The 21,959-nt window shown below is 45.0% G+C and overlaps 1 protein-coding gene across 3 annotated transcripts in view; it reads right to left on the bottom strand.

Moving 5' to 3' along the window:
- The window catches only part of SERTAD2 (SERTA domain containing 2), an 81,122-nt gene that overhangs the window by 19,937 nt on the left and 39,226 nt on the right, over nt 1–21,959 (bottom strand). The window contains exons 1-2 of one of the 3 annotated variants that reach the window (XM_076335009.1): nt 2,375–2,402; nt 103–260 (exon numbers count right to left, since the gene is read on the bottom strand). The exons of 1 other annotated variant lie outside the window; for it this stretch is intronic. Coding sequence is in view for 1 of the 2 variants with exons in the window: in XM_076335007.1 (XP_076191122.1) it covers nt 2,375–2,394 (20 nt within the window). In the remaining variant the exon portion in view is untranslated. Of the gene's footprint in view, nt 1–102; nt 261–2,374; nt 2,483–21,959 lie in introns of those variants that run through there. One more of the 3 variants, XM_076335007.1, reaches the window with a different exon arrangement.

The following is a 21,959-nucleotide window of genomic DNA, read 5'->3' on the forward strand; positions in this document are numbered from 1 at the left end:
CACCCCACCCCCGGTCAGCCCCCGGCCGGGCCAAGCAGAGCGCGGGGGGAGGCTGGAGAAAATCCGGAGCACTGCCGGCCGCCCCCCGCCCCGGGAGCTCACCTGGGAGCCGAGGGAGGCAGCGGCCCCCCTCCGTGGGATCCTTGCTGCTAATTTGGGCTGTGCAGCTACCACTGAAGCACAAAAATGAGGCCAAACGGAGATGTTCGAGCCCACGAAGACTTGGGGGAAGGGGGGGAGAGCTCGGCACCAGGCGCTATCTGGAAAGAAGACGATTATTTTAAGTTACCTCAACGACTGTGTTTCGGAAAGGGGCTGTAATCCCAGCCGGCGCTGTAAAAGGCGAATCAAACACCTTACAGCTTTGGCTGCAGCCCCAGCGGCATCTCGGATCATTCCGGCCTTTCGTGTTCCGCTAAACCGGTTGTACTTCGGGACAATAAAGCTTTAAGACCTAACATAAAGGCGATTATTAGTCATTAATATCACGACTCGTTTAGGTATTATGCTCAAAATGGTCTCTAATGATTTGTGATCAATCAAGCTGATGGTCTTGTTAGAAATTAAGTTCCCTTTTCAGCTAGAAAACCAAAAAGGGAAAACAGGATACTTTTAGGGGAAGATTTCTTTAACCTGGAAATTGTATCTGTCAAAAATCCAGAAAGAAAAAAAAAAACCCAACAATTAAAATAGTGAATCTGCCAAAACAGGAGATTGAGTGATGATTTTATGGATTCTTAAAATTATAATTGAAAAGACCCCATCTAATTGGGGTTTAAAACACCAGGACTGGTATTTCTGATGACACTCTGCTGAAGCCACTAAAATGGGAGGAAAGGGCATCAGATGTAAAAACTGGCATTTGACTTCACCAGTTCTGGAGGCCTCGGCACACCTTTCCCCTTCCACCCATGCTATCAGCCATTCCTTTGAGGAGATCCAAACCCTCTCATCCTCCCTGTCTGTGATACAGAGGTAGCCCTGAACCAGATCTGCAAAGCAATTCACAAACCGCTTACGAATTTTGAAGAGTGACTTGTGAATTGCTCAGGAATTGGCAAAAATTAAAACCAGAATTTCGCCTGGCTGGATACTTTCCAGCAGCCAGGCGCTGAAATTTGGTCCTTCCACTTGGGAAAACAAGCCTCTTCTTGAAATTACAAGAGTCATAATAATAATAATAATTAAAAAAAAAAATCATTAAATAAAAGGAAAAGCTTCATTTTCTTTAGGGAACGAGTGCAGTGGTACCTGTCTGGTGGGCTTCAGACTACTCAAAAGCCAGCCAGAATATTTGTACATTTTTCAAGTTTGTTTTTTTTTTTCATGCCCGATCCACCAAATTTCAAGGCCACATTCTGCCCTCCTTTACACCAGATTTGTAACACGGCAGGATCTGGCCTTGCGTAATTGCACTGTGGTGCATCCAGCCAAGCAGTGCCTGCCTTCCGGAGCTCAAAGTCCACAGCAGGTTTACAGTCCCTGTGCCTGGGTGTGTGCACGCTATCACCGGCACCATAGGCATAACCACAAACATTTGCTAAATAAGCAGCTGGGCTCCAATCCGATATCCCGATATCCACGGCCCCGATCTTGCCATGTTTTACTCAGCAGTAAAAGGCCTGAGCCTGTATTCCGAGTTTTGAACGCTTCTGTTAGGTTGCTCCAATTTTACACTAGCATAGGAGAAAACATAACGCCCCTTCTGTTTCCTACTGTAACTCCCCTGGGCCTTTCTTGGCAGGAGTTTATAGTCATGCTGTAACTCGGATTGTTCCTCCGAACACAACTAGTACAACCTGCATCCACACTCAGAAGCACTCTCAACCGAGCATAGGTCATGATACAAATCAATACGAGTAGAGCTCCTTCCTACGCTTTGCGTACAGCAGAGGCTCCATCGTGGCGGGACGAGATTAGGCTATGCAAGGCAAATAATCCTACCACCAACAGCTTCTCACATTGCCTCCCGCCTGATTTAACAAGACCTTTCTGGCCAAGAAACTCCGCGTTGCAGCTCCAGAGCAATCTGACCAGAAGGTGTCTGCAAGGCCCGAACGCAGTTTGCCTAAACATGTTGGTAAGCACAGAGAAACAGCCTGTGACTGAGCCCCAAAACACTGCACAAGGAAGTGTGTTGGCACAGGCTTCCAGAGCCTGAAGGAGCGGGGGGGAAAAGTGCGTGTCTGCGAGGAGGAGCCACCCAAAATGTATCCCATTTTGGAACGGTGCACACAAGAGCTTCCCAAGGAGCAGTAGCACGGATGTAATTATGCAGTCATAGCCTTGACGCAGGCCCTCAAACTGCTCACACATGAAGACAACACGCTAAAAGAGAAGGAACCGAACTGCATTTTTCTACAGTGGTACTGACCTGACGTGGGCCACAGGCATAGTCTAAGTGCAGCCTTGTCTTTGAGCAAGGATGGTCAAAGCTTGCCTGACTGAGGCCAGGTCTCCTGTAGATCATTCAAAAACCCTCCTGTGTTAAAGAGAAATAAATGAACAAACAGAAATCAAAGGTTGGAAAGATTGGGAGGGGGGAAACAGACACCAGACTTCATAGGGCAATTCATTAGAAATACTACAGACTGCCAGGTAATCTCTGCCTATCAACACATGCGCTAATTAGGAAGGAGCAGCAACGTTTGGTGTGCTGGAACATCAGCATCCCTCATGGTTTTTGGTTTGGTTTTTTTTTTGTTGTTTTTTTTTTAAAAAAGAGGCAGTGAACTGCTTCCTATGTTTCTAATTGCATCCTTGGCCTTTTTCTTTCTAATTGCAGTACACATTAATACTGTGAGATTTCACCAGGTAGTTGTAAGAACAAAACATCTTCAATTTCTCCCTGGATGTTTTTGCTTCAGTGCATGCAGGAGCTACAGGCAAATACCTAATACTGCCCCCAGAGCAGACAACTTTTTGCAAATAAAGATCCCGTCAGCACCCATAACATGGGAAAAGCTAAACAAAGGGCCTGCCTACGGCCAAGGATGCTCGTTCCACTAAAGGAGCACTCTCCACCGAGCAAGGCAGGTCTCATGGGAAAGAAGCAAGCACACTACAAGCAAAGGTGTGATGAAACACCGCTTAAGACCTCATGCCATCTCCGTTCACGCCAGCTCAGGGGTCAACACTGACCTTTCGGAGCAGGGCCCTTCTCATGCAAGGCTCAGCCACAAATAAAAGCAAGCCCCTCAAAAAAATTGGGGTGCTGCATTACTGCAGTTTGCACCTCTACATTAGCAGGGAGGGAGCTGCACCTGTGAGCTGGGCTGCTTTCCTTGAATTTCAATTGCTTTTTTCCTTTTTTGCTGGTGCAACTCTTCCACTGTAACAAGGCTGCCCCACATGTCCCAAGGCACGGAGGAATTGGTTAAAACTGAAGGAAGGAATGCTCCCTCCCTTCTCACTCCAATTTTAGCTCTCTCTTTCCTTCATTTTCTGCTTTAGTTCATGTTTTTCTCCTTTAATGTTTTTGTGGCAGTAGGAGAAACACCGTTCCCTAGAATGCATAATATGCTTAATTATCATTCTCCATTAGTTCTCTAGGAAAAAAAAAACACTACAGGAGAAATCAGTTTAATTAATGAGTATGACCAAATGCAGCCTTAGTTCTAATGCGGTATCATATATTATATGTCCAGTTGGGCAGTTGATCTTACTTGGGTAAAATGAAGAGAGATGCAAAAAACCATGGAGCTCATGAATCAATATTCCGAGTGCAACTAACCCCTTTTGTATAGTTATTCTAAGCCTTCCTACAGATTTCGATGCCAACGTCTGTTCCCAAATACTGCTTTTGGCTTCAGTAATGCAGGATCGGGCCCATACAGTCTAGTAATAGAAAGCTGTTGCTTGGCAGTACCAAGGATTGTGCCACATGGTAAATTCATTAAGTAACTAAGAAAAAAACTCTTAACTCCGAGATAACACTCAAATAGTCATACCCAATAAAAATCCCCAGTGCGTGTCAAGGACAAGGGTGGCAAGGTTTCATCTGAAAGTAAGACTTGTGATTTAGATGCTTTTCAAAAGGGCTACTCTTCACATATTAAATTATTAAGGAAATATTACGGAACAGGATTATCAGGAAAGAAAAAAACGCAGTGTGCATTAGCTGGCTTAGTCAGAGGTTTTGCTGCATTCCTCATGCACGGAGATGACTCCCTCCCTCTGCAATTCCCTATGCACTCCCAGTCCTCTGGAGACTGCTGGTGTGCATCATCCTCGCTCCAGCTGAAACACTCTGTCCTCTGGCAGAGATTTGGGCTGCCTACCATTGCTGTATATCTTCTCACATCTTTTTGCCATTTCATAAACATCCGTGTTTTTCCCCAAATCCCATTCAGGTTGTATTACCTGCACAATGTGTTTCATTTTTGACCCAGGCCAGACTGTTCACACCGATGCCATCTATATGGCACACGGGCTCCTAAAACAGTCTTCCCTTTCCACTCTTGCTTCTCGAGACACAGTGGATTGTACTTTGCATTGAGCTGAGTTTTAAACAACTTTAGGCTGCTTTTCTTTCCCTTTCAGTGCTCACTCTGCAGTCTCTATCAAAAGCACAAGTCATTCTTTTCTGGAACACTTGGTTACTTTTTTGAAGAGAGGCTACGCTGATGTCCTGATACTCATCTCATACTGGGGCCAGTGGATTAAGAGGGAAAAAAAAAGTCTGCAGATAAAACCAAATGCTCTGCTTTACAGCCGAGGAGGGAATACTTTTAATAAAGAAAAAACACAGAAATGGTGGGGAAAAATAGAGAGAGATGGCCAGTCTTCAGGCCTAATTAACCACTGGTGTAAACAGATGTCGCTGCAATCAAGCCAAAAGACTTCGGCCACCCACTAGTCTTGAGCACAAACTCAACATGAGCCTGAAAAATCTTAACAACATGGGTCTGTCAAACATGCAAGCCACACACGCTTCAATACAAAGGTCGTCACCATCTCCCTTACGTTGATGGACTACCTGCTCCTGGTTCACCAGGGGAGAGCAGCTCTACTGATCCGGCTTACCGCGTGTGCTGCACATACTACAGCCCTTTTGTGAAGCGAAGCTACTCCAGCAGAGCTCTACGTGAAGCCATACACTTCTGGAGCACAGATGCCCCCCCCCCCCCCCCGCACTCTTCTTAAACACACTTGAAACCTGGAAGAGGCCTGGCTGCATAGGCAAGATGGAATATGTTTAGCACTGCTCAACCCAGCTGAAATGCCAAAGGCTTGATAGACCAAACAGGGCCACCGGCAGGGTGACTAGAGGCTTCTAGAAGTGGATGTTCCTGCTCAGATTTGTTGCATTAGAGCATTGTACAACAGTAGCAATGTGTCTGAGGCTGGGAGGGCAAAACCAAAATGGTGTCGTGGCTACGGTGTTGATGTAGGGTGTTATATAGCATTGCAATATGTTATATAGCACTTAAAACCATGTCACTGGAGTTTAACGTGTTCATGCTCAGATGCATTACCGGGGGGGGGGGGGGGGGACGGACGGACACACCAAACTATTTCAATCCTTATTTACATGAAAACATGAGTTAATACATTGACATTCAAATGAATGCACCCACCTCTAGCTGCTTCTGCTGGCTGGAATATAACCTGTAGAGCACATTAAAAGCTCCTACACCGTTTTGGAGGCTTGGGCATTTTGTTTAAAACTAGTTTCTGCAGCTTCTTAGAGCCACTAGATTCAAGCAATGCTTACCAAGTAACCATTTGCAATGATAAATCCTTCCCCTGACTGTCCCAGGTGCAAAATTCTTTACAGACTATGTTTATCTGTACTTCTTTCACACAGACAGAGGTTTCTGAGGGTCTAATTTTAAATAAACAGTGAGTGACCTACACAACTTCTTAAAAAAACCAAACAAACACCACCACCAAACCCCAATAAAACAGAACTTCAATCTGCAGGGCCAAATTTAGAAGAGGAAAAAAAACATGGAGCTGGCAAAAAACCTAGCACAAGAACATCAAATGTAGCATAAACTCCCACTGCCATTCTGTTCCACTACAAATAAATGAAGATCATATAGAACTGAACTCATTGAGTCAGTGCACAAGTCTTTCAGTTTTAACCCTTCACAAAATGTGTGATTTTTTAGATTATGTGTAAAGAAAAGATTTAAAAAAAAAAAAAAGGAGTGAATGAGTACATCAGATGCTTTTACTGACTATGCCTGTGGTAATGATTCATTTTGCCTCTCTACATTCCCTCACACTAGCATGGCTAAGAGTCAGCAAAACCTTGTACTGTATATGCAGGTAAACAGACTGTGGGTGAAGTATGCATTTCTTACCTCTGCCTAAAACCACCCCTGTAACGGTCAGAAATGCATTTTAGCTTTCTGAAGAAAAAGGGAACTGTACAAATAAATTTAAGTTCTCCCCTAATCTTTTTTATGCTCTTTCACTTTAAAGGAAGCTGTTCATTTATAGTGACCATTAGCCAAAGGCTAAAAGAGGTTTACACCTAATTAGCATTCCCTAGCAAAGATGAAACACTAAATCACTGCAAACCCACCCAGTATTTAGGATCTACCACCAGGACAAAGAAAAAAGCTGAGAATCCACCATTTATCATCACAGTCCATCTTTCCCTTCCTTTCACACCTCTTATGCTCTCTTTCTTCCTCCACAGTGGCTTTGGGGTGCTAATGTCCTTGAAATCTGGCAGGGGGTCTGGAAGAGGGGAGAGGCAGCTCTTCTGCCTGGTCACCACATCTCTCTTGTACCACAGCATGTGTCAGGATTTGCGGGGAGGGGGGGGCGCGGGTGTGAGATATATGTTGTGGGCAGGATGGCACAGAGCTAGGGAAGCAGATATCACATGTGGCACACTGCTCCCTAAAGCCAGTAGTGACTTTCTGAGACAGCCATAAGCAGCTCTCTCAAACAGTAATAATTCTCCCTTTTTTTTTTTAATTTTAGCCTTGGTGGGGGAGCAAAGCAGAGACATGATGGGAGTACAGAGGGGAACAGGCCAAGGGAAATGAGTAGACCCAAGAAACAAGGGGCAAGAGCTGCATCCCCATCAACAGTGCTGCTACTGAGTCAGGGGCATTCTCTGGTTTGACCTCTGGACAGCAGCAGGAGAAGAAAATACCAGGGAGGTATTTTCCACAGAGAAATATCACTGAAGCTCTCCCTGCTGCTTCTCCCAACCACAGACTTTCCCAACACAAAGCGATGGACAAAAGTCTCTCAAACCCCTCTTTCTTTTACAGAGCATGCCATTTTCCTGCAGAGATCCAGCTTTACAAACCAGCTTCTCAGTTTTATTTGTAGAAGGAAAGATGTGAATGGCTGTCTTGAGCCATAACTCTTGTTCCATGACCTGCCTGCAAGAGCGGCCAGCACCCAGGTACTTCACAGAAAGGCACCAGCCTATTTGCAATAGCTGGGCAGAAAGAGGCACCCTCTGCAAGAGGCTCACAGCCAGGGGACGGCCAAGTCAAGGAGGGATGATTGTCCAATCTGCTACACTTCATGCCCCAGGGCATTTTCTAATCATCCACATCCAGGGGACATTCCTAGTGTGATTCCTGCTTAGCAAAAAAGTCATAATAAACCCCAGTTACTTTGCTTGCTTACCTACACCTATAGTCCAGTAGTGTTAACCTTCAGGTTAAATCTTTTTTTTTTACCCCTACCTAACCTGGTCTTCTGCTAACTTTCCTTAACTCTTAACTGGATGTTCAGCCCCTGCCATAAAAGCAAAAGAAGTAGTTAAGCAGATGTCAAAGTGCTGATAATTTGACTCCACACACATACACAAATATTATTCCCATGCAGGTCAGCAGACAGAAACCTCTTTTTGCTGGCAGCGCTCCTCAAAGGAAACTCTTTCTCATCTGAGCAGCTGGGAAAGTGCAAGTGCCCACTCCTACTCTAATTGTGGGGTTCATAGAAAGAGCTGCCCCCCAAGAACACTGGTGTGTTACTCTTACCAGCGAGAAGGGAGGCCTGGCATTTGATGGGTTTGTTTTGGTTTTAAAATGAGAACAACCTAAAACAAACCACCTCTGTTAGAGAAACATTGTCTTCCATGAGATGTTCAGGTGAAAGACCTCAGACTCCCAACATATTTTTGCTAGCTGTCATGGCTGATGTGGGCGAAATCATGAGAAGGAAATGCATTCGTTGTTTTGAACTTTTTTTTCTTTCATTTAGCAAAGATTCCCCTTAAATAAATGGAAGTGGGGAGATCTTGAAATAAGCCCTAGCAAGTTTTAATCACACTTTTTCTTCTTGCGAGTGAGCCGTCATTCAGTAGCTAGGTGGTTCTAAATAAAGAACTCTAGTCAACAACAGGAAATAACTCCCACAGAAAAAAAAGGCAGAATACAAACTCTCAGCAACTCTCGTACATAGCTCACAACGGCCTTTTGTTCCATGCACATTAAGTCTAAAATCTTTACTTTTCAGAACATGTTCTTGCTCTAAGTAATTAAAACTTCTTTTCTTGTTGCAAGTACGGATCCCTTCCTTGCCTTTCTCCCAAAACAGTCACATCTAGGAGTCAGAAAATACCAAGCTATTCCCATTTCATTTAATAAGTAAGGACATTCTAGGAACACCACATGATGACCAGGATTTTCAAAAGTTGCTGATGGTGTTTTTGTCTTCCCCCCCCCCCCCCTCCTTTTTTTTTGGCGGGGGGAGGTGCACCATTGTGTCCTCAGCTGCGAACAGTTTACATCCTTCTTAACATTCAGAAACCACTTCGTGTTCAGAAAGTACAGAGCACCTGGTCTGTGGGGAGGGGGATAAAGGAGAAACCACACATCTCTAGCCACTTTTTAAAAACTCAGGCTAGTGTCCAATCATCGGCTTTTAAATTATACAAGATGTCACAGGCCAATGCCTGCAAACATTTCTGGCAAAGACCACCTGCCTCCTCCTGCACACAGTCTTCCCAAATTCAGCAGAACAGCCTGGCACCGGGATCTGACCCAGCCGTAGGACAAGTGCCACACATGGGAAGCACTGGCTGTGCTTTGCGGAGGAAACATTTTTAACCACAACCCCAGGATTTCTGGAGTTTTGACAGTTCAGATTAACCCACCTGGGTTGACAGGCTGCTCCTGCCTTCACTGCACAGGTTAGGCAGATAGGACAACAGCATCCCTGCTGATCCCACTCCTCTGGGGAGGAAAACAGTAATAGTGCCTGGCTATGGGAGAGAGCTGAGTTGTTAGCAAAGCTGGTTGGAGCTGAATGTGTTCAGCTTCTTCAGGCAGGAGAGTGTGAGAAGATGCACCTTGTTCTGCTCGAGACAGGTGCTTTGACAAGCTCTAGGAGGAAATCCTATCTAGTATGGATTCAGGCAGAAGGATGAGTAGGACAAAAGCCTTTAAGAGATACTGGAAAGCAGGCTGGGGACAAAAGCAGCACAGACCAACCTGGAACAGAACGTAAAACTCCAATTAACAAGAAACTTAGCTGTACCACCACTCTATGGATGAGAAACCAAGGGAATATAAACAGGAGGAGAGCAGAAAAAAAACCACAAAACACAACACAAGAGTTTGTTCTGGTTAAACTTCAGGCTGTGAAATAGCATCTAAAGCTGCTTTCACAGGAGCCTGTCTAGCCTATAGTGCCCACAATAGCTACACAAACAGTTCTATATTCTTGTAACGAGGCTTTCAGGAAAACCAGCATTAACAATTTGTTGGTTTTGTTGGCTTTTTGTTTTGTTTCTTTTTTTTAATTCCTTAAAAGTTTTCACTTGTAGTCTGGTGCTGTCAACAACCAAGCTCTTCCGTTAGGTGTCATTTGGGAACATATCTCAATCCTACCATAGCTTCCAGTTTATGCTGAGCAAAGATGATCCCAGGTTTCAAGAAAGGGGATAAATTCCCCTTTTCACCCTCAAAGAAACTTAATCTGCAATCCCTTTTAGAGAGGTAAGATTGCCCCCTCAGTGGAGAAGTACAACTCTAAAACATGCATATTGCAGACTCGGGCCAGATTCTCTCATCTCTATTAGGGTGCAGCAGACACACCTTTAAGAAACAGGAGGAGGCTATCTCCATACAAAACTGGCAGTATCAGACCAGAAGACAGAAGCACCTGGCAATTTGATTGATAGTCCACAAGCAGGTCCCTTTGCTTTGCTGAAATAACAGGGTTAGGGCTAGCAAAAAAAAATGCAGATTGAAGGACTGAGCACAACATACAAAAATGCACAACCAAAATACCTGAAAGAATACACTGGTTGACTCCATCTGGCTTTGAAAAAGTGTAGTTTTGGTGTGGTGCGGGGGGGAACTTTAAGATGGCTGCTGCTTGTTAGCTGCTATGGATAGGTCTCTGCACGAGGTGGGAAAGCTGCTTTAGGAACTTTACTATCATTTGTGGCAAGTATCTTCTGGAGTACAAACAGGTATACAGCAGATTTTAGTGGTCAGCTGATTCCAGCATGTCTCCATCAAATCACCTGATGTGGCTCTGCCACATTACAACCTAACTGTAAAACCAATTTCCATTTTAGAGTAAGTCCTGTTTGAATTATACAGCTGCAAGATCAAAGTTACAGATCCAGACTAGATTTTTGTAGCTGGAATATGTAAACTAGCTTAGTGTGCATGTGTGTGTATCTGTGTGTTTGTGTGCACGTGCACCATTAAAAGTTTACAGAAAGAACAAATCAAATTTGCTTCCTAATGCAAAATGAACACACAGGCTGAAGCAACTCCACATTCAAATCCAGCCCAGAGTAAGTCTCGGTGGTTGTATTATAAAGTCCTTGGAAAGTGGGTTCAAACCTGAACTTGCAGTTATAGCCTTTTCTGGTTTAGAAAATAGATGTCACTGCTGAGAGGTCCAGACTCCTCTTGAACTTTCAGAAAGGAAGAAAAAAATCGACGTAGCAAAGTATCCTAGAGCAGCTGTCCCACCATTTCCCAGCTCTCACCCATTAGGTTAAATACTACAACGATATCAGTGGGACCAGCACACTTTAAAAGATGTAGTCTCTCTTTTTCTCTGTCTCACTGAATGATATTTCTGCCCACATGCACTGACACATACAGTGTCTAACAAGGCTGTGATTCATTTTCAGTTCTAGTCATGCTCACAAGTGATGTAGCACACTTGCTGTGCCTCCAGGATCTGCGTAATTTAGCTTCATTTTCTCTGCCCCCACCCTGCATTAAATGAAGTTCCAACAAAGCCAAGTCATCTCCCACCAACTCACCCTCCCACCTGCTTGGGGGATGCGTACAGAAGGAGTCTGAATAATAATAATAATAAATAATTTTTTTTTTTTTAAAAAAGGGACAGAAGGGGATGAGAGCTTGAGAGATACTGTGAATTGTTAGAAAGCTTCCTAACATCTACAGGGAGTGAATAATAATAATAATAATAATAATAATAATAATAATAATAATAATAATAATGGGATATATACTACCAGATCACTGAAGAAGCTGTATCAATCCTGAATCATCTCCCCTAACGTGTTAAAAGCAGCAGTGTCTTGCACCATGAATATCATGCATGTTCATGCTACAAAATGATTGACATGAAATCAGAATCCCTGATTTACAAAGGCAAACACCTCCTCAGCCTCTCCCACAGTAACCTTGTAGTGACCATTCACTTGTCCTCTGTCCTGCTGCAGTGACTTTGACCAAGCACAAATATCGGCGAAAGCTGTTAGCACATCCCAACTGCAAACCTCTCGTATCCAGTGGCTACCATCCATCATGAATTACACACGGTGGTTTTGTGATACAAATTACAAGCTGCTTCTGAGCTAAACTCCATGTATTTGAGGCATGAGGCCAAGCTTGAACAAAGTGAAAGACAGGCTTTTTATTTGATAAATCTCATTATCTCACTGGCATTCAAAATTCATCTTGGACACAGAAAGGCATCACAAAGTAGTTCTCTAGTTACTTGGAAGAGCCAAGGTGCTTTAACATGTCAGTTAAAAGGTGTTTACTCCCCCATCACACTAACATTTCTAGCTCTCCCCCACCTTCAACCTGGAACTATTGTTTTGATGGAACAGAAATCTTGATTTTCAAAAGAAAAACAAATCAACTGCATTTCTTCAGCAAATGTCCCCAGACAAAACTGAGTCACTGCAGACTCCTTCAAGCAGATCTTAGTGATCTGCATGATTTCCTTAATCCCTAACCAATGACACAGGGAAAGAAGAATTAGCACCAAAAACTAGAAGTTACTTCAACATTACAGATGTAATACTGAGAGGGTCACTGTCACCTCAGAGCTACAGCAAATTAAGAGGACATATACAGTCTTTCTTCCTTTACATGAAACACATATGCAAGGCTCCCCACCACATAAGAAACACACATATACCCACACACACCCCAGCAAAGCAGCCTCTCCAGTTGCTGACCCACATTCACGACCAACATGAGCAAGCCAGAGCAGAGACTAAATTCCCTACTTGCTGTAGGGGCCCATCCCCTCCTCTTCCCTACTCAGTTTGGCCACGCAGCTCACCAGCCCGCTTACTTGCATGTCCCTGGCTTGGGCACACTTTGCATCCTGCAAAGGCAGACCCCAAGAAGACACCAGAGTTTTGGGCCACCCCAGGCTTGTCCAAGCCTAATGGTTGGGGGAGGTAGAGTTCCTCTCTCTGCTTTCCCACCAACCTCCTCTCTCCTGCCAGGACAACCCTGGGCTGACCAGGAGTTAAAGAAATACATTGAAATTTCCTCATGGTCATTTGCTCCTGATACCTTCTCCTCCTCAGAAGCTCTCAACTCTGTCAAAGAAATGGAGGAGTGACCACGGCCAGAGAAGGGTTGATATACATTTCTGATGTATACCACACATGATTGGGAAGGAACTGGATCATCCCATGAGGCTGATACTACAAAGGGCTCTAGGAGCTCTGAAACATTCCGAGGAGGATAGTTCCTGGGGCTGGATACTTGTTGAGAGTAACGGGTCAGGCAAAGAAAGCAGCAGACAGGCTGCTGCCTCATTTTGCAAATTGAAGAAATGAAGCACAGGGAAACTACGGGATGGCTTATTGTGGAAATGAAAGTCAAGCCCATGTGTTTTGATTTCCAGAGTACTCAACACAAGTCCAGCCTTCCTCATCCACGAAGTCACATTGTAAACATCCTCAGGGCAGGGCATGCACCTTTCATTTGCTTTATGTCTGTGGCTTCCAACCTTTCCTGGTTTGCAGATCCCTTCATGCTTTCCAATAGGGCTGTGCATTTAAACCTGCTGACAACAGGCTTGCTTTCCCTGGCTTTCCTGCACATCTTGCACGTCGCCTGTGGATCCTTGTGAGACGAAAACCACGGCCTGTTCTCCCTTGCATCCCTCTCTTCCTACTGATCCCTAACACACCACAAGAGTCAGCAGCAGGCATTTTCAAAATAGCCCTAACTCAGTCTAGTTGCCCTAATTCAACCCTAATTCAAGACAGAAGCGCAGAGCTTCCCTGTCATTTCAGCGTTTCCCATCTCAAGGTATGGGAGCTGTTGATCTCCCACATGAAAATGCATTATGCTGTCAGCCCAGCCTAAGGGCTGTTATTTAATTTACTTGAGGAGGTAAGTGAAAGCCCCTTCATGCAAATGCTTACAATGTGATCTGGAAAACAGCAGGTGTAATTAGATAAAATGGCAGCAAAGCCCACCAGGGAAATAATGTTAATTCATGAAGATTTTCCTCTCCACCTCCCTCTCAGCAAGATTTGAAGCAAGGAGGCGGGGGGGGGGAGGGGAGGGGGAATCAATCAGAATGCACCTCAATGATCTATCTCTTGGTGAAGTAGTAAAACAGGACACCAACCACTGGAGTCATCTACAAGATGCCTCGGCACAACACCTCTGGCAGGATTGGTAGCCCATGCTCCTAAAGTGATGAAGCACTGAAAGCAAAAATTGCTCTGTCACTGTCATAAGTTATTCCAAGTAGAGACATAATGACCCAACATCCCTAAACTTCACACCATCTCCTGACCAGGTGATGGAGAAGATTTGTCACATGATAATGCCACCACCGCAACCCTCTACCCCCAGTAATAACAATAAAACCAGAGCTCTTTTGCAAGTCTTGAGAGCAGATCTGGCATTTCCAATCCAATCACAAATTCTTTCCCTCAAAAACATCCAGGAAAGGGTTTTGACCAAACCATGTCACAGCATCATTGGTAAAGGAGAGCACTAGGGTACCACACTCTCAGTGCACAGGGCACCGATACAAACGACAGCAATGGTCTCGCAGTGGCCTCGGGAAGCCATAGCTCTGTGTTTCAGCTTCTGCCAGCTTCTCCCTCCCACCTACAAGCCAGCCAGGAAAGCCACCTCCTGATTGCTGACCTGCCACTACCAAAATGGATTCCAATTAGCCAACTCACTCATGGCTATTAGGAAAGAGAGACATTTTTTGTTGTTGAGTAATTACTCCTCATGAAATGGCTTACATCCCTAGTTGATTAGGTCACAACACAGTGTGAACAAACTGATGTAACAGAGATATCTTTAACCTGCTAAATTAAGGCATACTTTCTTGATATAGAAAGCTTAATTGAAGCCATGCATGGGGTACTTACCAAAGGCATCTAGACACAGAATTGTAACATTCACAAACAAACAACAGTTGAGACTGAAAGACAACCCATACACATCCAACTTGCATATTAATTGGGGGAAAAAAAAAAAGCTGGTTTGTTTGCTTACTGCAAGGATAGTAAATGACTCAAAGTGAACAGAGTAGTTTGACATCAGCAGTTAAATATGTAATGGCAATATTCAGGTGGCAGGTATGGAAGAAAAGAGATTTTGTTTGTTTGTTTCCCCTGTATACTTTCCCCCAACTAACAAAGTGAAAACCTCTTCCTCTAGTCAGGGATTCACTTGTTAAAGTTATCAGAAATACACAGTTATTTTTTATACAAAGCCCAAATAACCACATAGTAAGTGCCAGCCCTGCTACAGTGAAGGTTCCCAAAACACAGCCCACAAAGCCCCCCAGAAGAATCTTTAACCACAGTCAGCCCAGGTTGCATTGCAAATGAGTTTGATTACATTTTCTCTCCCTTCACAAAATCCCAACCTTCAGTGTCCCTCCACAAACAAACCTTCAGTTGCCTGGAGAACAGCAGCTCCACCACCATTTCTATCAAGTCATCCATCGTAGTACGCCGGTTTACTTAAAACCAAACCCAATTCCCCAAGCCCGTAAATACCGATGACTTCCTGATTTTGGGTCTTGCCCATCCATTAAAAAAGAAGCCATTCTCTTTACGGATTGTGGCCCTAATCTTTCAAACAGTTACGCCTGTGCTTAGCAGGAGCATGCAAGCACTTCAGTCCAATGTAAGCATTTGTCGAAGCGAGGCCAATATTTCCTGTTGCAGTTAAAAATACATTATACAGTTAGGATGGAAAAATATGACTGCGACACAAAATCAACCCTTCTCTTCCCATTTGGGGGGGGGGGGGCAGGGAAGCACTCGCAATGTAAATATATGTGACAAGGGCCTGGATAGAGTGAGTGCCATGAACAGCTTTATACCATGTTGGCTTTCTAAGTCGGGAAACCGACTGGGTGTCATTTAATCTCCTAGATTAAAATCACTTAGCGAATATTGTATTGTTTCACTGTTCTCACTGTCATTTCAGCGTTCAGGGCCTCGCTGGAGCTCTGCTGCTGGCTAACTCGCCACTAATGAAACCTCGCGCAGGAGCAGCTGCCGGAATCTGTGTCAAACTGCATCTGGCACCCATCTATCTTCCAGCCATCTAAATTCACCTCTGAAATCATACAAAAGCAGCCGCAGAGCTCCCTGCAGCCACTCCAACACACCAGTCTTTGTCTCATCAAGCCTGTTAAGCAATTTAAAGCAATTTATTTTTTTAATTTGCCTTGTATTTTACAGCAGCAGCTTTTTTCCAAAAGAAGTGAAGAAGTTAAAAAAAAAAATTGGTGGCAGGGGGAGAGGGAAAAAAGTGCCTTTTTTTTTTTTCTTAAAAGCCTGTCAAGCTCTCAGTAGACTATCATTAAACCAGTTTTGGCTGAAACTGTATGTTTAGGGGTTTTCCAATGGAGACACTCTGGTGCCTGCAACACTCAGACAGGGAGGGGAGGCTGCTATACAATTGTTGAATTGTTGTCACGGCTATTAAATATGCTGTAGCACAAATACCCAACAGGGCTGAAGGTTTGCAGTGTATTGGCTCTGGAGAGGTATCAAAAATACTGGTATTAACTAGCAGATAACTGAGTTATACAAACACTGAATAAAAGATTAAGTCAAAAGTTGTAAAAGGTTTCTTAACTTCACTCCAATCCCTTCCCCCCTTCCTCCCCCTTGCCCCCCACTTGGGGCTTAAAGTACCCTGTAAATTCAAAATATTTGACATTTACTGTAGTGTTAATTTGACCGAGTCTCCTCTAACGTTTGGGGTAAAACTGCCTCTTCTCTCTTTGCATTTTCTGCAGAGGACAGGAGTTTTGCTCCACCGTCTTGTTCGGTTTCTGAGCAGCAGTTTGAGAGAGTGGCACAGTAAAGCCATGACTTGCTGACTAAAACAGGTTAATGAAAAACAGGCTAGTGACTGAAATTGAAACTTCTCATTTCTCTCAAGAAAAGGGTGTATTGTCAAGATAAAGTAGAGCCTAGCGTGTCTATTAAGCAACTTTCAGAGAAGTGCTGCTCAAAACAGCAGCACCGCAAGCTCCACAGTGCAAGAGGAGGGGATGCGGCCCCCGCTGCAGGCACAGCCCCAGTGCCCGGCCAGGTCATGCTGAGAGAGACACTCCTCTCTGTGCCAAAACCCAGCCAGCCGCCAAGAAGAACCATTAAAGAACATGGTGTGCGGAGGGCATGGGATGTGCTGGGCTCCTCTCCCAGGGTGAAGTTGTCCATCCAGCCAAACAGGTCAGGAGCCGGGTCTTGGTGACATCCAGCTGTATGGCATGGAGGACTCTAGGTGAGTGTGCCAGGCCTACCGTAAGGGTACTGGCGGGCGAATTCAGCAGGCGTTTCCTAGACTGAACGCTGCTAACTGCAGAACGAGCAGGAGAAACAGGATCTGTCAACCCATCTAATTAAGGTGTATTTTCCCCACGCAGACTCATACATGTCTCTCCAGGCTATAGGGCCATCATTTCTTGCCTCAACCCAAAACAGACTGAATGTATTTTGCATTTCTATGACAATTTGTTCTCAGCACTTCTCAGGAAGGAGAAGCACAACGTTAAGTGTCCTAAGAAAATGTTTGCACGCTCGCAGACACCTCCGTCTCTGCTGCTAATTGCGTTGTGTCCATCCCCCCATAATCTGTTGCAGCAACTGGCCCTGTTTCTCCATGCTAACCCCATTTGAAAAAAACTGAAAGCATGCTCCTCTCCTATGAGTTTCCCAAAGTAACCACGTAGATGAGAAATCGTGTTCTTGTGCAAAGGCTACAAGTCTGGCCGCTAGCATTGCTGCTCTTCCACCCACTAAGTAAAAAGAAGATTTGTTTATGTCCTGCATGGGGTCACGTTATAAGGATGCCTAAAATGAAATTACCAGTGCTGAGAGGCCAAGTGAATATCCCAGGTGCCCCCCCCAGTTGAGCTCTGGAGTAGGACTGACGACAGCGCCAGTACCATGGCCACTAGGAAAAGCAACATAGATCAACAACTCATTTTTTACAGGCCAATGGGCTGACCTCTGGGCAGCATTGGAACGAGTCAGCATAAAGGTGACAAAGCTCTGTATACCATTATAAATCATCCAAACCAGCCAGCAGAAAATTCGTGTGCTGATGGAGTTAGCTTATACCTTTTTCTTTTTTTTTTCCCCCTTTGTAAACAGAGTTCTCCCCCCCATCATCTCTGAACACCCATATGGCAGGTATCACAAGGGGCGTTCTCACATCCTGCTCTCCGAAAAAGCCAGTCCTGCTAACGGAGCGCTCGCACAGCACGCTCTGCATCTCGCCAGACGTCACACCAACAGATGACGCAAGCGATGCCTGTTGTCCAGGTGGTGATGTGACCTATTTCTGGGCTGCAGAAGTTTGGTTTGGGAGGAATGTGCAATGTCTAGTGACAGAGGGGGGAAGAAGAGTGAATCATTGTAAGAAAGTCAGGAATGAATCCTAAAAGCACAGTGTCACAGCCTCGGGACCTTGCCATCAATCTGGAGTGGAATTAAGGAGGAGAAAGCATCCTCACTGTGGGAAGTAGAAACTTTTGCTGCTTACAGCACTTATGTCCCTAAAATCTCATTTCCTTAACAGCACATAGCATCATGAAGGAGAAATACTTTGAAGACAGATAGGAAATTCCCTCCTCCCCTGCCTTCCGACGAGCCCATTCATTCAAAAACTATCTGCTTCTCCACCTGACCATTAATAGACAGTATCTGCCCAGCACCGCTACCAGGTGTCTCAGGTTGTATGCATGTATAAGCTATCCTGTAACTGGGGCAAATGTATTCCCTGTTCATTTACCAGGTGGAGTATTTCTTCAATCATTCCTCTCTCACATGATATATGCAACCAAATGAGCTCCGTAGCAACAGGGTAAATTTTCACAGCTAACTCTCCCTTTTGCAGGATTTTCTTTGGCGTGAGTTGAAGCATTGTTCATTTTCTTGTCACTTGATGATTTAGCCATATTTTAGAGCAGCTCCTCCAACCCAAAAGGATGCCAGCACTGTCCTACACATGCAAACAGTATTTCAAAATTTACACCATTGCCCTCAAGTCACAATCCAGCGGGAATCCCACAGAGGTTGTGAAGAAGAGGGAAGAAAAAGACGTTGATTTGCACAAGGCATAGTGCTCCTTTAAAGGAGACTGTCGGTTGGTCTGCATGTACTTTCTTGAAATCTTTGGGGCCTTCCAACCCTCCCAACCCGCTGATCTCTTCAGCTATAGGGAAGTCTCTGCAGATCCATGTAGATAAGCTGTCCTGTCACTCCAGTCTGCGCACACAACCCCTGCAGAGCTGTGGTTGGTTTGTACTATGTGCCATGTGCACACTGCCTATCCAGAAAAACATAATACAACAAACAAAAAAGCCCTCTCCAAAACACCCCATTCCTTCTATTGATTATGGAAATCTCCCCATTCCCAATTTCCAGGAACTCCTGGAAAAGCAGGCAAGCCTTTGTGCCTACATCTCTTGCAGTATCACTTGAGGGAAATTATTGTTTAAATAATAAAGGGAAGCTTTTTTTGATGGGGAAAACCAGAAAACTGAATAGAGCTGGTTTTGTATCAGGTGCTGTATTCATTTCATGAGGTTTTTCTACAGTGTAATAGTTTTCAAAACAGGGCAGCCAAGAATTCCCTTCTCCAGTTATCTATAAATCAGGGTTGGAGAGAGAAGAAACAGTCCCAGAGCGTGGTATGCATCAGTCTGAGCAATCGCTCCAGCAAGTCATGCAGGTAAACAGCTACACAGCCTCAATTAGCAAAAAAAAAGGGACATCTACAAACCAAATACAGAATAAAAAGCTTACAACTCTGCCAACCAGCCACACTTATCTGTTTAAAGAGAGTGAAAAGGCAGCTACCTCCCCCCCAGCAGACACTGCCCAAGACAAGCAGAGAGACCAGGTTCCACTTTTAGGAGTTTCAATCGTAGAAAGAGCACCAGCTACGGGGACAAAACCATTTAGCAAGGCAGTCATCATGTCCTGACTGCACTCCTCCGCGAGCTGTGCGAACAAGCTGTGTAAACGCTCTGGCTGACAGGCAGAGGGGCAGTCACAGGGCTGGTACAGTTAATGGTACGCTTGAGCCATACCTCAAATTGTAGGGGTCACCAGAAGAAGACACAGAGATCAGAGCACGGAGCAGTATGGACAGAGCAAGGAGGAAAGCACCTGAATAGAGAGGGAAATAAGGGCTAGAAATTGGGCAGGGGGCTTGCAGGCAAATATGAGATAAAATAAAAATATATATACACAGCTGCAAACTGATGCAGGAAGAGCTCCAAAGCAAGGAGGTAGGGAGGGAAAGGTAAACGGAAGAGGGGGATCTAGACCTGACTATGGCAGCAGGAAACAATTTTGGTGCTTTTTTTTTTTCCCCCCACATTCATTTGGGTAAAAGTAATAAGGACTGAGGTGTGAGGCCAAGAGGCCAAGGATGGGAAAATTTGCTAAACTAGAAGCAAAAGATGACCCAGTTTGGACAAGAGGTTTAAGCAGAGGGAAATCAAAAGGAGAGAAGGAAGTTTGGAAACTTGTGTAGAGAAGATAACAGCAGGATTTAGCAACCATAAGGAACGGGAAGGGGGATGGGTAAGGAGACGAGAGTTAAAAACAACAGAGTTGCAAGCTATGTTTCATGGCACTAATTCAGCAAAGAAACAGCCTCAAATGGATGTAAACAATGGACTATTCATTAGGGGTTTCATTCCCTGCGACCCAGCATACTATTGTCTACAAGTTTTAAATACTCCCTTCACACACACACACTAAATTACAGAAAATGTGAAACATCAGATAATCTCAACAACTTGCCTCAGAATCGCTGCCCTCAAGCATGCACCGGGCTCGTCAGGCTCTTCTTCCGACCATCTGCCAACACGTGTAGGAAAATAAATGATTAGGACCCCAATGCAGCAGTTCTGTAGGGGTCTGAAAGTAAAAACCACTCCGCAAACATCTGAACAATGCACATAATGTTTGTGAAGCTTAAAATGCAATTCTGCTCTTGCGTGCTCCTGTCCATCTCTCCCTCACGTTTAAAGTAGGAGGTGGCTGTTCTGTGTGTCCTATCCGATGGCCACACCACCACCAGCGATCTTTGCAGGGCCAGAGCTGGTCAGCCCCCAAGAGCTGTACCCTACCTGCCCTCATGCCATCTCTAGCACAGCTAACCGGTCTCCTAAGTCCCATACTTTGCTTTCACACCGCCTGAGACACTTGGGCCAACAGAGAGCAAAACCTGGCCTGCAGAGCCTGCGAGCCAGGCTCAGGGCTAGGGAAAGATGCTGCTGTGCTTAGGCAGCTGATGGTTGCTTATAGCAGCTGACACTTCGTAAGTAGTTAGGATCAGGGTGTTAAGCTTGTAAGCCAAGCACTGCTGGCGCAGAAATCACCAAGAGGTAGCACAGAGGAAATCTGACGGTGCTATTTCTATTTGGCTGTGACATGGCAAGCTTTCCACATCTGGGGTCAGACTGTGAGCTACAGCAGCCAGCCTGAAACTCATGCACAGATTTGCGTGAGTAAAGGACAAGCAGTGACTAACAGCACAGGTAGATGAGCTCTGTGGAGCCTTTTTAAGCTGTCCCACCCCAAGTGTCCTTTCAACCTTGCAACAGGAGCCTCCCACACTGACAGAAGATGACGCGTGCTTATATCTCCCACTACCCATCCGACACAGCAGCTAAACCAGCAATTCAGAGTTTGGAGCTACGTTTTCAGTTGCAGAAGGTAACAGATGCACATTTCCATCTGATGCCTCTATTACAGTAAGGGGCAGCTTGGATAGCTAGAAAATATGTTTGACATCTGTATTTGCTCATCTGAGCTTTGTCGGTAGAGCTCTCTAGTAATATCCCTTCCTGAGCACCGGGGTGCATGACAGGGCATGCTAGTATCATCCGTATGTCCTCCTCTTGTTCTCAAAGGTGACTTGGCTCTTCAGGCTGCCCTAGCACAAGCACTCACCGCCTCTGACCCACAGCCCCTTGGAGGGAAGGGTCTTGTGCTTCCCAGTAAAGGGCTAGCAACCGTGGAAGGCATTTGTAGGGCAAGATGGAAGAAGCAGCAGGTTACTTAGGCTTTCTTTTTCCTCACGTATATGAAGGCATCTGCATAAAGGACCTTTCATAGTGCGTCCTTCCTGTATTCATGGGCAAAGGCTCAAAGGACCTATCTAGTCTGCAGACCTGCAGAGCACAGGCTGTACAGCCTCACTCAGTCTCTCTCATGTCTGGCAGGATATGACCTGTCTTTCAGGAAAACAGCCAGCCTGTCTGGAGGA

This window comes from Aptenodytes patagonicus, chromosome 3 (assembly GCF_965638725.1).
Source record: "Aptenodytes patagonicus chromosome 3, bAptPat1.pri.cur, whole genome shotgun sequence".
NCBI lineage: Eukaryota > Metazoa > Chordata > Aves > Sphenisciformes > Spheniscidae > Aptenodytes > Aptenodytes patagonicus.